Raw genomic sequence first — 12,142 nt, 5'->3', positions numbered from 1 at the left:
GAGAAACTGTGACTGGTTTTGCCTTAGCACTCTGTTTCCACCTGAACAGTAGGAAGTAAATTATATAAATGTGCTCTCAGAAAGGCTGCAGTCCTCATTGGCCTGATGTGACAGTGAAGGGAATATTGGCAACAGTAATAAATAATTATTTTTTTTTGCAATAAACAGATACAGCTGATAAATGACAAGCAGTTGTGATTTGGGAGAAAGATATTCAAATTAATGCCAGCACACATTATTTCACTCATTTACATTTCATTGCAGAGGCTTGAGGAGATCATGAAGAGAACTAGGCGTGTAGAAGCTGTAGATAAGGTCAGTGCTGCTACTTAACATTTGTAAATATTGAACACGTTTCTGTTTTTTTCCCTAGTGCCATTCTTAATTTACAAAACTGTGCTTCCTTTGTAGAAATCCAGTGACCAGCAAAATGGACATATATCAAAGGCAAATATTACTGGAGAAGCAGGTATTGTGTTTAACTGTGCCCTGAGCACAACAGGTGAATAAATGCCTACTGAGCACAATGATTTGAGAAACAGTTCTGAAACTTGGCACACTAACTGCAGTAATAAAAACTATGAGAGGAATATAAATTCAATCTTAGCATACATTAATTATTTATCCTTTCTGTATAGGTGGTTAGCCATTACTGAAGGAGTTCAGTGTTTTAGCAACTTGGTCTCATTGGTATTTAGCAAAAGGAATTTTCTTAACAAGTTTATTTATAAAGTGAAAGGAAGTTATTTTGTGATTCAGATCACAAAATAAACTGATTCTACATTTTTTTCTTATATTATTTCAGATGTGGTTGTTGCAAATTTTCTCTATTTTCTTAAAAGATTATTTCCTGTTATTCATTAAAACAAAGCATTCATTGTTCTGAACATCTGAACATCTCCCTGTCACTTCTTTCTTCCATACCTGCTGCCTTACTCACTTGATCTGTATTTAATTTTTTGACAAATTTTTTTACTACGAAAGCTTAGTCTTGTCACACCCACACTCTTATGCTTTCCTTCTACTTCATTTCCCTGTATTTCTTTTTAGGTAATCTACTATATAAGAATATATATATGTTTTTTCTTCTTTTATTATATACTTACAATAAAGGAAAAAAAGACATGTAGCTTATATTCAACAATCACCAGGTGTGAATTAGCACTGTTTAAAGATACTGAAGTCAAGCTATCAAGTGGTTTATCCTATTGTAGCATAACACATTAAATGACATTAATCTTTTTCTACTTTGTATTTGGGTTGAGTAATAGGGAAGACAGCAGCACTTACTGATGGATGACTTTTTTTCCTGATTTTTAAAGTGAACAGTATAATTAGTACTGTCAGGAAGCCTTGTGATGTAGATTTCATTACCTGGGTTTCATATTTGTTTACATATTATCTTGGGGGGAAAAGGTTTGGGAGCTACTAATACAGGACTCATCTGGAATGCCATCTTTGTCTTTGGGAACTGTTGAAGGTGTTATAAACCATTTAAAGAATTCCTGAAACTATAAAGGGTTCCACAACATTTGGCTAGTGCTTTCCCTCTAGAGATAGACAAAAAATTGTCTTCTATCAGTTTCCTAAGGCAAAGAAGGCTTTGGATCTTCATTTCCCTAGGCCCAAGGGAAGGCCAGGATCCTTGAATGACTGAATAAAGAGAAAACTGCCCTCAGTTTTCAGAGGCCTCAGGGGTGCTCTGCTGTTTGATTTTGCATTATGTGTATGTGGCATCGAGTTAAAGGTATATTCCAGCCACATGAATTTCTATATTGCACTTTAACAGACCTCTGACTCTACACAAACAGTTTGTTTTTAAAATATTTTCCTAAGTCTTACTGTTTGCCAAAACCTGAGGAGACATTTATGGGAATGGCCAAATCACACAATGAAAAAAATCCATCACTGTTTTGTCATTTGTTTGGCCACCACTTCAAAAATATGAGATTGTCCCACATTTCCAAAACAGAACAACTTTTTCTTCTGCTTTTTCCTTCTAAACATTAAAGCAAATATATTTTCCTGTTATTCCATTTGTAGAAGCACATAAACTTCTATTTCTAGTATCTTCCATATAAAAACTGGCCAAAGGTCAGAATAAGACATTCAGTATAAAAGTCTTCAGCCCAAATATTTGGAGTACAGTGAAATAGAGCAGCTGAAGGAAGGGCTTACCAGATGAGGTTTTGGGTAATGTAGATACATGTATCCAAGACTATGAATACTGAATTGTCCTTGCAATTACCGTGGTAGATGTTAGCAGGGTGGGTGCAGCTGCTTCCTCTTACTGACCTGAACATGAATAGAGAGACCCTAGATAAAATGCAGAAGGCTGTAGTTGTGCTTTAAAAGAAAACCACAAGGCAGGCTAGAAACATGTATTATGTGGTCTCGGCATTAGGGACAGGGATAATCTCATTTTATGTTGTTCTCTGCAATGTTTTATAGTAGTGACTTGGTACTTATTGAAAGAAATGTCCTTCCCAATGGAGGTATTTTTTTTCTTGATTTCCTTTATAGTCACTGGTATCAAGAAATACCACTGTATGGAATTAGTACTATCCAAGTTTTGCTCTATTCCATTCTCTACTTGAAAAGTGCCAACATAACATTTTATCAGATATCAGCTTCTTTTGCCCACTAGTTTATATGTTGAAATTGTGCATATGATTGTAAAATCCTTATTCTTGTTCACAAAGCTATGGCCTTGAAATCTGACTGACATTTACTTTGGACCTGAAACAGGGTTTGCATGCCCAAAAAGCTGACAAAGGTGATGGGGTTGGGTGGAGTGGTGGGGAGGGGTGTGGGAACTGTATATTTTTTAAAACTGCAACTCGCCTTGGCTGTGCTGGCTTTTGTAGAAGATTTTACCCTAATCTACAGGGTAGGTGCTGCTGGTTGGTTTATGAAAGCCTGTTTTCTCTGCCCAGTCGCAGGCAGCCCTGCGTGTCCATCGGAGCCGGCAGCAGGGCCCCAGCTGCAGCACGCGGTGCCACCTCCGCACAATGGGACGCCGGCCGCCTGCGTGCACGGGGGCGTTCCGCACCAGCCCCCCGCAAATGTGGACAGGTAAAACATCGCCAGGAGGCAGGGAGCCGTGCTTGGAGGAGGAGAGCTGCTCGAGGAAAAAATTATATTCGGATCCACGAGTTCGTTAGCTAAATAAGACACAACTGTTCAATCCGCCGTGTTTCCTGGTTTTTATCTTTTCCTCTCTTAAGGAAAGAACTCGATCATATTTCAACTAGCAGTAACTAATTTTTGCTAAATGGAAGGGAAAAATTTTTAACAGAGTAGAGCATGTTCTTTGCAGTGTTTGGAACAATGTGTTTGGCAGCAATTATTGCATTTATTGAAGCTTAATGGAAAGGGAATTTTTTTCTGTTTCTTTCCCTGAATTAAGCCTCATAAAACCCACTGTGGGCTTGCACTGCTTATTTTCTTAATTCAAATAATGAATACTGTGTTTTCAGTCAAGATGTTTTGATTTCTAAAGTGCTTGAAGTGGTGTTGTAGATATGTCCTTTGTGTGAGATATGGGATTAGTCACTTTGGTTATGCATTAAAAAAAAACACCTTTGTTCCTCATAAGCAGTATTTGAGGAGGCAGATGATATACATTGGGAACTCTCTGTAGCCATGTAGCCATTCAGACTTGGAGAAATTGTTGAAAAGCTTGAAACCTCAGTATTGAACTGAGTAGCATCTGTTACATAAGCATGAGCTGTCAGTTATTTTAATTTTAGTGATGCAGAAAGCCAGATAATCTCGCAGTCCTTTCATGTTTTATGCAGGTAGTGCCAGAATATGCATGGAAGAACTTGAATGTGGGAAGCCATTGTGCAGTCTGTAATGGACAGTATGCTTCAGGGTGTGATTGGCACTAATTGAAAGAGGAATTTGCCCTTTCTCGATCCCTCCGTATGCCTGGGGGATCTTAGCCTGCTGTCATGCTGACAAGGATGCTCCTGCTGAGGGACATTCTGTCAGCGACACTGAGGTGCATTGGATGAGCTGCACAGAGCTGCCTCATAATTGTCTTGGGCAGCTATTAAAATGTTAATCACTCCCAGCCTTACAAGCACCTTGATGTTTGAAATATAAAATGTGCCACACTAATGAGTGCTGTCCTCTACCATTATAATCTGCGTGGAAGGAACCTCAGAATGACCACAGTGAAGAATGAATAAATGAAATTGAAGAACACTGACAAAAGTAGGAAGCACATGTGAGGTTGCGGAAGGGAAAAGTGGCATGCCAGGTTGGAATGTTTCTGCCTCAGAGGTACATCCACAGTGACTGGGAAGGTGAAGCCTGAATCACTTGGTAGTATCCCACAGATTTTTTTGTCACATGGTAAAAGCCACAGGTGCCAACACCACTGCTACTGCATCTTGTGTGCTCTGGTTGTCTGGCATCCAGATACACCTGACATGGTAGCACACATGAGGCAGTGGGTGCAGGTTGTCTCCTGAGTGAACACCTCACTCCTGCCCTCAGCAAGATTTGTCTTTTGTCTGAAAAAGAGTTCTTCATGTTTTAAGGGCAAGAGTGCAGATATTTCTGACCAGAAGTTAAAAAGGGAAGCTTATGTCATGTGCTTGTGTGAGTCAGAGGACAGAGTGATGCAGAACACTACAGCAGCCTAATCCATAGCCCTCTTACAGATTTCTGCTTGTACTCCATTCCCTAATTTTTTGCCCAAGATAGATCATGCCTGCTACTTCTTAGAAAAAGTTATTTCAATACAGTGGTTTATATTGACAGTACTTTCCTTAGGATACTTTGTAATTCCTCTTTTCTATGCTGTTTTCTACGAACATTTGCAATGCAGTGCAAAACACCTCAGTGAATGCAGTTCATCTCACGTGTCTCCATCCTGGGTGCATGGAGCTGGGTCTGGGTAGGTTAGGTAATTAGTTTTTAGAAATATATGGTTGGTCTGAGTGATTGCCTTCATATCTTGTCCTGGAAAAGAATGCTTCTCATTGCTGGCTGGTTTCAGTGCTGTTGTCTCAGTGGATTAAAAATAAGCACCATTTATTTGAATATCCAGAAGTCTGGGATACATTTTGCTGTTAATATTGATCTATGTCTCCTCTGCAAAAATCCTCTAAATAAATGAGGTGACTGACATTGTCCTTCAGATCAGAAATAGCAGCTATGCAAATATGTTGGCATTTTTCAAAGGCCTGAAAATCTGTATTTTATTTTTTCCTATTCAGTGTTTATTTCTGATGAATGATCAGAAGCAGATATACTGAATTCTGGCCTTCTTTATGTTTTAGTCTCTTCAAATTCTAATTTCAGGCTGTGTCTACATAGAGTTTTGGTTAAAATTATCTACAACAGATATAATTTTCAGTAATTTTAAGTTTTTTGGATATTCCAGTTCCTTTAATTAAGCTGGCTCCTCTTTTCTCAACATCCTCCAGTCTATCTTGTTAATATTGATGTGTCCAGGTCAAAATGTGAAGCTGCAGAGATACTTTTCAGCTGCCATGGAGATGTCCTTCAGATACTTGCAAGACTGTTATGTTTGGAAATGCATTCTCAACAACTTAGGCAACTTTTTTTTCCTCTATTACATAAGTGTCTTGCTACATGCACACTTATGGAATATATTAGAATGTCATAATTATCCAGTTCTTTCTGCATTATTGTATGCCTGGAAAGGATATCTCTGGTGTTGTATTAGACACCTAGACAACATAAGAATGTAACATAAGACAGTAAGAACAGCTGTAGCAGGTCAAAACCCCTTTTCTATTTTTTGTGTTATTTGTTTTAATGGCCTGTAGCACAATGTAAAGGGAAAAAAAAAAAAAAAAAAAGGTAATTACCAAGAGATCCTCTGGCCAATGAAGTGTTGCTAAGCATTGTGGTCCAAATGCAACCATAGGCTCAAGTAGTCCCTGAGCTGCTAATTACCAGAAGCTGAAGGGCATACCAATCTCCCAGGAATTTATCTAATCTCCTTTTGAGCTTGTGGCCTCTAAGATGTCCACTGGAAATTAATTCCACTGTTCTATTTTCCCCTTTCTTTAGTCTAAATTTTCTCCTCCAGTCCTTAGGTGAATCAAGTAAGATATAATCTAGAAGATTTATACCACAAAATTTAGAATATTTATAGCCCTGATTTCCTTTTCTGTACCCCCTTTGTGATTGTAGACTCCTCTGTCTCAAAAGGCATTGTTCGAGTCGGAATGAATCTTGTTCTAACTCCATATATAATACTGGCAGTGCCATGAAACATATATATAAAATATGAAGAATTATTTATTCACTAAGCTGATAAATTGGGTAGAAAAATTCTGTTTGCAGAAGCAATAGGCTTCTTCATTGCTCTAATAGTTGTTGAAATACTGTGCTATTTAATTTATATGAATGAGCAGTTGCTCTCTTTCCACCTCTTTCTTACCCCATTCATCAAACTTGGCATGTCATCCTAGCTCTGGTATGGCTGTTGGCAGTATATGGGGATAAAGTAAATAACAGGATCACTTATAGAGAATAATTACCCAAAGACCATACATGACAGAGCAGCTTTTAATAGTCCTAAAGCATTTCACAGATTCTGCTCCTCATCTTACAGATGTGGGTCTCTGGCACAAAAGGGTGATATGACTTATGAGCTCTTCCAGGCAGCCAACAGTTTCTGTGCCTGCTCTCAAACTCAGTGCAGTGAAACATATTTTTCACTTCAAAAGTTGCCAAGCATATCCACAGATGAAAAAAAGGGGAATGCCTTTCTGAAAAAGAACTGATGATGGTTTGAAAAACTGGGAAGGCTTGATATGAACACCGGCATGTGATTCTCAAGCCCAGGAAATCTGGGCTTTGGATAAAGCATTGCCACTTTCAAAAGAGCAGTCATTGGGTTTTGTCTCTTGGGGAATACTGCAAAACAATTCATTAATTGTTTGTGCAAAGTTGTACAAAGAAGCCAGCGAATGAAAATATACAGTATGCCAATTAGAAGCAGGTTTGTTTTTAAGATTAGTAAATGTGCTCTCAGAAAATAAGCCTGTGAAACCAAGCTGCCTGCTGAGAAATGGCCTGAGGAAATTGATAGCCAAGTTTCAATCTAGGAAAATTGCATCTATGCCTTTGTGGCCAAAACATTTCCAAACAACCTGAACAGGTGTGATGTGGTCCAAACAGGAAATAGGTACCCAGGATTGCCAGAATCTAACTTTAGGAAGAACCTGTGAAAGATGACAAGATTTTTGAGTATTTCTTGAGTACTTGCTCTTGCCTGAGGAGCTTATGGTCCCATTACTGTCATCCTGTTCCCTGAACTAGCACCTTAGTTTCTCCTCTCTAGCAGGATAGGACATACCATGTGCAGAGTCAGAAGGATTTGATAATGCAGCTCCTAATAAGGGGGTTGGGAGGGGAGGCCCAAGGCTGCGAGACATGAGCAAGTGTTGTCTGGGGAGAGCACGTGTAAACGCAGAGTGTCTGTGCTTGTGCTGCTCTGGATGGGGGGAGATGTGCAAGAGCTCGCTCCTAAGGTGTCTCTGTCACATGGCAGATGGAAAATGAAAGTACAGATTGACAGGAGGGGTTCTGGGAGAGGGCTCTTTTGGCTTGGATGTGATCAACTGGAGAAGTGTGGAGCTGGTAGTGCCTTGGAAATGACCCCTAAGATCTTATATGGGAGAAGGGACTGAAAGGAGTACTATATTGACGAGGGAGATTTTCCTCTGAATAGGTGGCATATAAAAGAAGCTGCTCCAGAACTAGTGGCAGAAGGTGATCCAAGAAATAATAAAAATAACAGTGATCCTATCCAAGAGCAATTACATTGATTTGCAATAAGAAGAAGGGTACAATAAAGGGTTTGAGATTTGAAAACTATGTTAGGGACTGTAAATTGCATTATGTGGGTGGTTCCAGGTACCAGCTGGTAGTGCTGCAGAGGTTTTCTTATTGATTCCTATTGCAGTTTCTTCTCAGACTGCAGTGCCCACTCTGTAGTTCTGGCTGTCATGTAGGCAAAGGTAACTACTATCCCATGGGTTTGAGGAAAGGAATACCCAAGTACTTGGCTGCAAAACCAGTTTTTCCTATTGTAGTAGAAGCATAGTTTTGTTTTCATTGTCTAAAAGAATGCTTGAGATTGATGCAGACTTCTCTACTTCTGTTTGTACTATTGCTTAGAGGGTGACTAAATTTCTGTTCTAGAAAAAGTACATAAGGAAAAACTGCTATGTTTCTCTTTCAGCAATCTCAATCCAGAGGAAAATGCAAATGAAAATGGAATGTCTATGCAGAATGATAACTTTGAAGAGATCATGAACCTGCCTATTGGTTCTAAACCATCCCGGCTGGATGCTATGAACAATGATGGAAGCAACAGTCCCGAAATTCCTTTGAATCCAATTCTAGCCTTTGAAGATAAGGGGACTCTTTTGCCTCAGGTAGATAATGTTCAAACACATCAAACAGCAGGTAGGTTTGCTGTGGTTTACTAACACTTGTAATTTGTTGTAATTGACAGAGGTCTGAGAGCTTTCAATTAATATAATCTGATTCATTTAAGCATTTCTAAACTCTATTTTTTAAATTTAAACTCTGTTTAAATTTTAAACAAATTTAAATTACTTGGGGAAAGGAGAACATATCTTTGTAAAGCTATGCATGCCAGGCACATACAGATGCAGTGCAATGGTGGTGAGACCTTATAGTTTCTGAATGAGGGCTTCTCACATGTGTTTTACTTTCTGCCATTTGAAGTTGCTTGGAAAAGTTTGCCCTCTGCTTTCAAGCAGAAGTGATAGGTGACAGCTGCTGTTCTGACCTTATGATCAGCAATTGGGTTCCATTACTGCAAGTGCAGTGCTTGACATGCACATGCAGAAGGGGAGTAACTACTTTTTAAAAACTAATTTTTGGAATTCTGGATGTGCTTTCTTCATCGAGTTCTTACAGGCATCGAGGGATGGTTTTCAGGACACTGGATTTTTCTGAATTATATCAGAGCTTTTCAAGAATGCTAGGTAAACAAATACTGATTTAGCAAATTAAATGGGATAGCACTGTATTTTTCTCTGGCCTAAAAATGTAAGGAAAATCATCTCACATTAAAATAATTGTATAAGTGCATAACATTTTGAAGAATTGCCACTCTACCTGTCATGTTTGCCTTCTGTTTTAGAAGTGATCTGATTGTTTCTTCTGAAGAACCAAAGGTGACATGAGCATCTCTGCAGTCAGTGGAGTTTCTTCCATGCTATGAAGGAGTGTTTTGTTTTTTCTCTCCAATTTTTTAAAGATTTCTTGACTGTCTTTTTTGGAAGAACTTTAGTAAAACCAGCAGAAGAAATGAGGGGAATAGACTTGGATCACCATTCTAATAGCTTTCATCACTAGAAAAATCATGCTTCACGTGCGTTACTTAATATGGCTATTTCCAACAAGCTTTTTTTGTTAGTAAATTAATATTTCTGCATTCCTTAAGACACAAGACACTGGAATCTGAAAGTAACGGGCTGATTTGGGTGGTGGGACTGATTCTTTTTTGTTCTTACTAAAGGTGGGTGTTGGTTTAAAAGGCATAATTGTAAAATTGGCAAAGAATCTTTTACACTTTATGGTTCTAATACTTGAAAAATAAATGCCTCATTGCTCTACAAGTAGAGTTAATGAGGTGTTTTATTTAAACCTGTTGGTTTAAATATTATTGCAGAGAACTCTAATTATAGGGGCGAACTATAGGCTTCTGTATCAAGTTCTTGTAAATGTAATTCCTACAGGGACATTCTGTAAATTGAGATGTCACTATGATCTTCTCACATTTTCTCTAAAAACACAAAACAAGAAAGGTTTTAAATTGTGAAAATTTGAAAGCGTTATTTTTTCATGGACAAGAGGATAACCTATTGTTCTCCTAGATTATGTATTTATGAGTTTTGCTCAGTACAGAAATAAATAATTTGATTGAATAAATTAGACAAATGTGGTAAAAAAGATACTGCAAACTTGATTTTTTTAGTTGCATCCATATTCGCAATACTATAAAAGATGTGTATGCATATGTGCACACACATGTGCACACACATACAAGGAAATACCTTGTTCTGAGTCCTGTAAATTGCTGCTGTTCCCAATGATGGAAGACTTTTCCTTTGCCTTATCAGACTTTTGAAGACTGTGTGAAACCTGGGATATTTGAGTTTTGGATGATGATGCAGGTTCAGGGATTTTTGGGGTTTGCTCGTTTCAGAGCAAATGGAAAATAGTCATTGTTTGTGCTTTTTTATGTAGTGTGTGGTTTTTATAAAGCAGTGCAGTTTGAGTGAGAAGAGGAGCGATGCAGGTTGCTTTCTCCTTAGTTTGATGCTGATTTCTACTGTCATTCATTTTTCCATCCCACACTTTTGGTTGCTGTTGTGCAGAACTGTAAAATATTGCACGTTTTTGTGCTTTGCTAAACAATGCTGTTGGAGGCAGAGCTTGCTCTGGGTGTTTGAGTTTGCAGCATCGCCAAAGGCTTGAGGCATTGCTCTGAATCAGTGAGAAGATCCTTGGGTAGGGGAAATGGAGGTTCATGGGCTCTTAACTCCTGCTAACAGAGAATTTACCATTAAGATTCCTGCACTTGCCTTTAGTGATCAGTGAGCGAGGCCTCTAGGAAGCTGTGCAGAAAGTCTGTGCTAGCAGAAGAAATCCTGTGAGACAAAAGCTGAAGAATTTTTGAAGAAATTTCTGCTGCTGCCAAGTGTTCATCTTATAGAGGAGATGGGATAAAAGCAATGGAACTAAAATGAAAAAGACTTCATCTGCCAGAGTATTTATGGAAGGGAAAAACAGCCATTCAGTCAGAATGCTTTCAATAATAACTTGTGACATGGTAAAATGAATTGAGTTCCTTTCTTGCTTTCTTTAGTTTTCCATGTACATAGCCACAATATTTTGAAGTGTCCAAAATATGTAGTTTTTCTTTAAAATTATATATAGCATGTAAGTACCAAATAAAATTTGTTTGAAATATTTATTTCTACTTACATTTTCATTTTCTTGCATAATTGAAGCAAGAGTCAATCTCTGATGGAAAACTCTTCTTGCTACTTATGGTCTGCTTAAAATTTTCCTTCAGGTTTTCTCTAATTTCTTTACTAAAAATCAGTATGAAGTCACTTGCAACAAGAAAGAGAGCAATAAAAGAGGCAGTTACATTTAGCTTCAGTTTTAAGTCTTAGGATTCATTTAGGATCAGGTTTAAATTGTGTTGATCTTGAGCTATTTAGGATTGGTTATAAATTATGCTAGTCTGTTTTTTGTGAGACTTCAGCACACTTGCTTTACTCTTTGTGGAAAAATGGGCTGGCTTTATTTTTCGCATTTACTTTGGTTTTTGCTTTATTTTTTTTTTTTTTTAGCAGGACTGGATTAAAAACAGTTTGTCATTAGTCTTTCCAGATTTGCTTCAAATGAGAGCAAGAATTTCCTGTTTCAGGGGCCTGACATACAAAATAAAACCAAGGGAATTGAGAGTAGAAATAGGTGTATGAAATTTTTAAAAAGGATTTAATACTGAATTTTTCAATCTTTTGGTTAAGCCTCTTTTAAAGCAGGGAAAACAGTTTCTCTTCTGTTGAGTATTGTTCCTGACAATAAAATATGGTATGGGAAGAAGCCCAGCTCCTCTGCCTGCTGTTTGCAACTGGTTGTGTTGTTTGTACCATGGGCAAGGTGGAACTACTCTGTGAGGTAGAAGTAGCAGGTGCAGATAGCTGTTCTGAGGGTTGGGAGGGAGCAGCAGCCTTCCCCAGCTCTGAGAAGGCTCAGCTCTGTGCTCCTGTCTCCACAGCACATCAGTGCTCACAGGGATGATGCTCTGTGAGTTATTTCAGTACATCACAACTGCTGCATTGCTCACCATTAGCTCTGTTTGCTTCATGTCTTTTATCTCCTCATTCCTGGTGAAGAATCTTTTGTTATTTGCTTTCTTGCTAAGACCTTGAAATACTGTTTGAGATTAAATACCTAAGAATACAGATACAGGGCACATTCTAATATCATTGTTTAAAATTGCACTGCTTCTTTTTGGAAACTGATCTAAAATCACCCATGGAGGTGGTTTTTGCAGTTTGAGGTTTTTTTGTTCCCAGGTGTGTCATTCAGCCAG

The 12,142-nt window shown here is 38.3% G+C and overlaps 1 protein-coding gene across 8 annotated transcripts in view; it reads left to right on the top strand.

The window, feature by feature from the left end:
* The window catches only part of MAP7 (microtubule associated protein 7), a 108,053-nt gene extending 97,049 nt beyond the window's left edge, over nt 1-11,004 (top strand). For 7 of the 8 annotated variants that reach the window (XM_031504345.2, XM_021553158.3, XM_021553155.3 and 4 more), the window contains 4 exons: nt 265-315; nt 412-469; nt 2,937-3,075; nt 8,237-11,004. In XM_031504345.2, the coding sequence (XP_031360205.1) occupies nt 265-315; nt 412-469; nt 2,937-3,075; nt 8,237-8,486 (498 nt within the window). In that variant the 3' untranslated portion in view covers nt 8,487-11,004. The remainder of the gene's footprint in view (nt 1-264; nt 316-411; nt 470-2,936; nt 3,076-8,236) is intronic. The other variant, XM_021553157.3, reaches the window with a different exon arrangement.
* The last annotated feature ends 1,138 nt before the right edge of the window (nt 11,005-12,142 follow it).

Source organism: Lonchura striata, chromosome 3 (assembly GCF_046129695.1).
Source record: "Lonchura striata isolate bLonStr1 chromosome 3, bLonStr1.mat, whole genome shotgun sequence".
NCBI classification, from domain to species: domain Eukaryota; kingdom Metazoa; phylum Chordata; class Aves; order Passeriformes; family Estrildidae; genus Lonchura; species Lonchura striata.
Note: the sequence above shows the minus strand (reverse complement) of the source record. Positions and strands in the feature narration are given on the sequence as shown.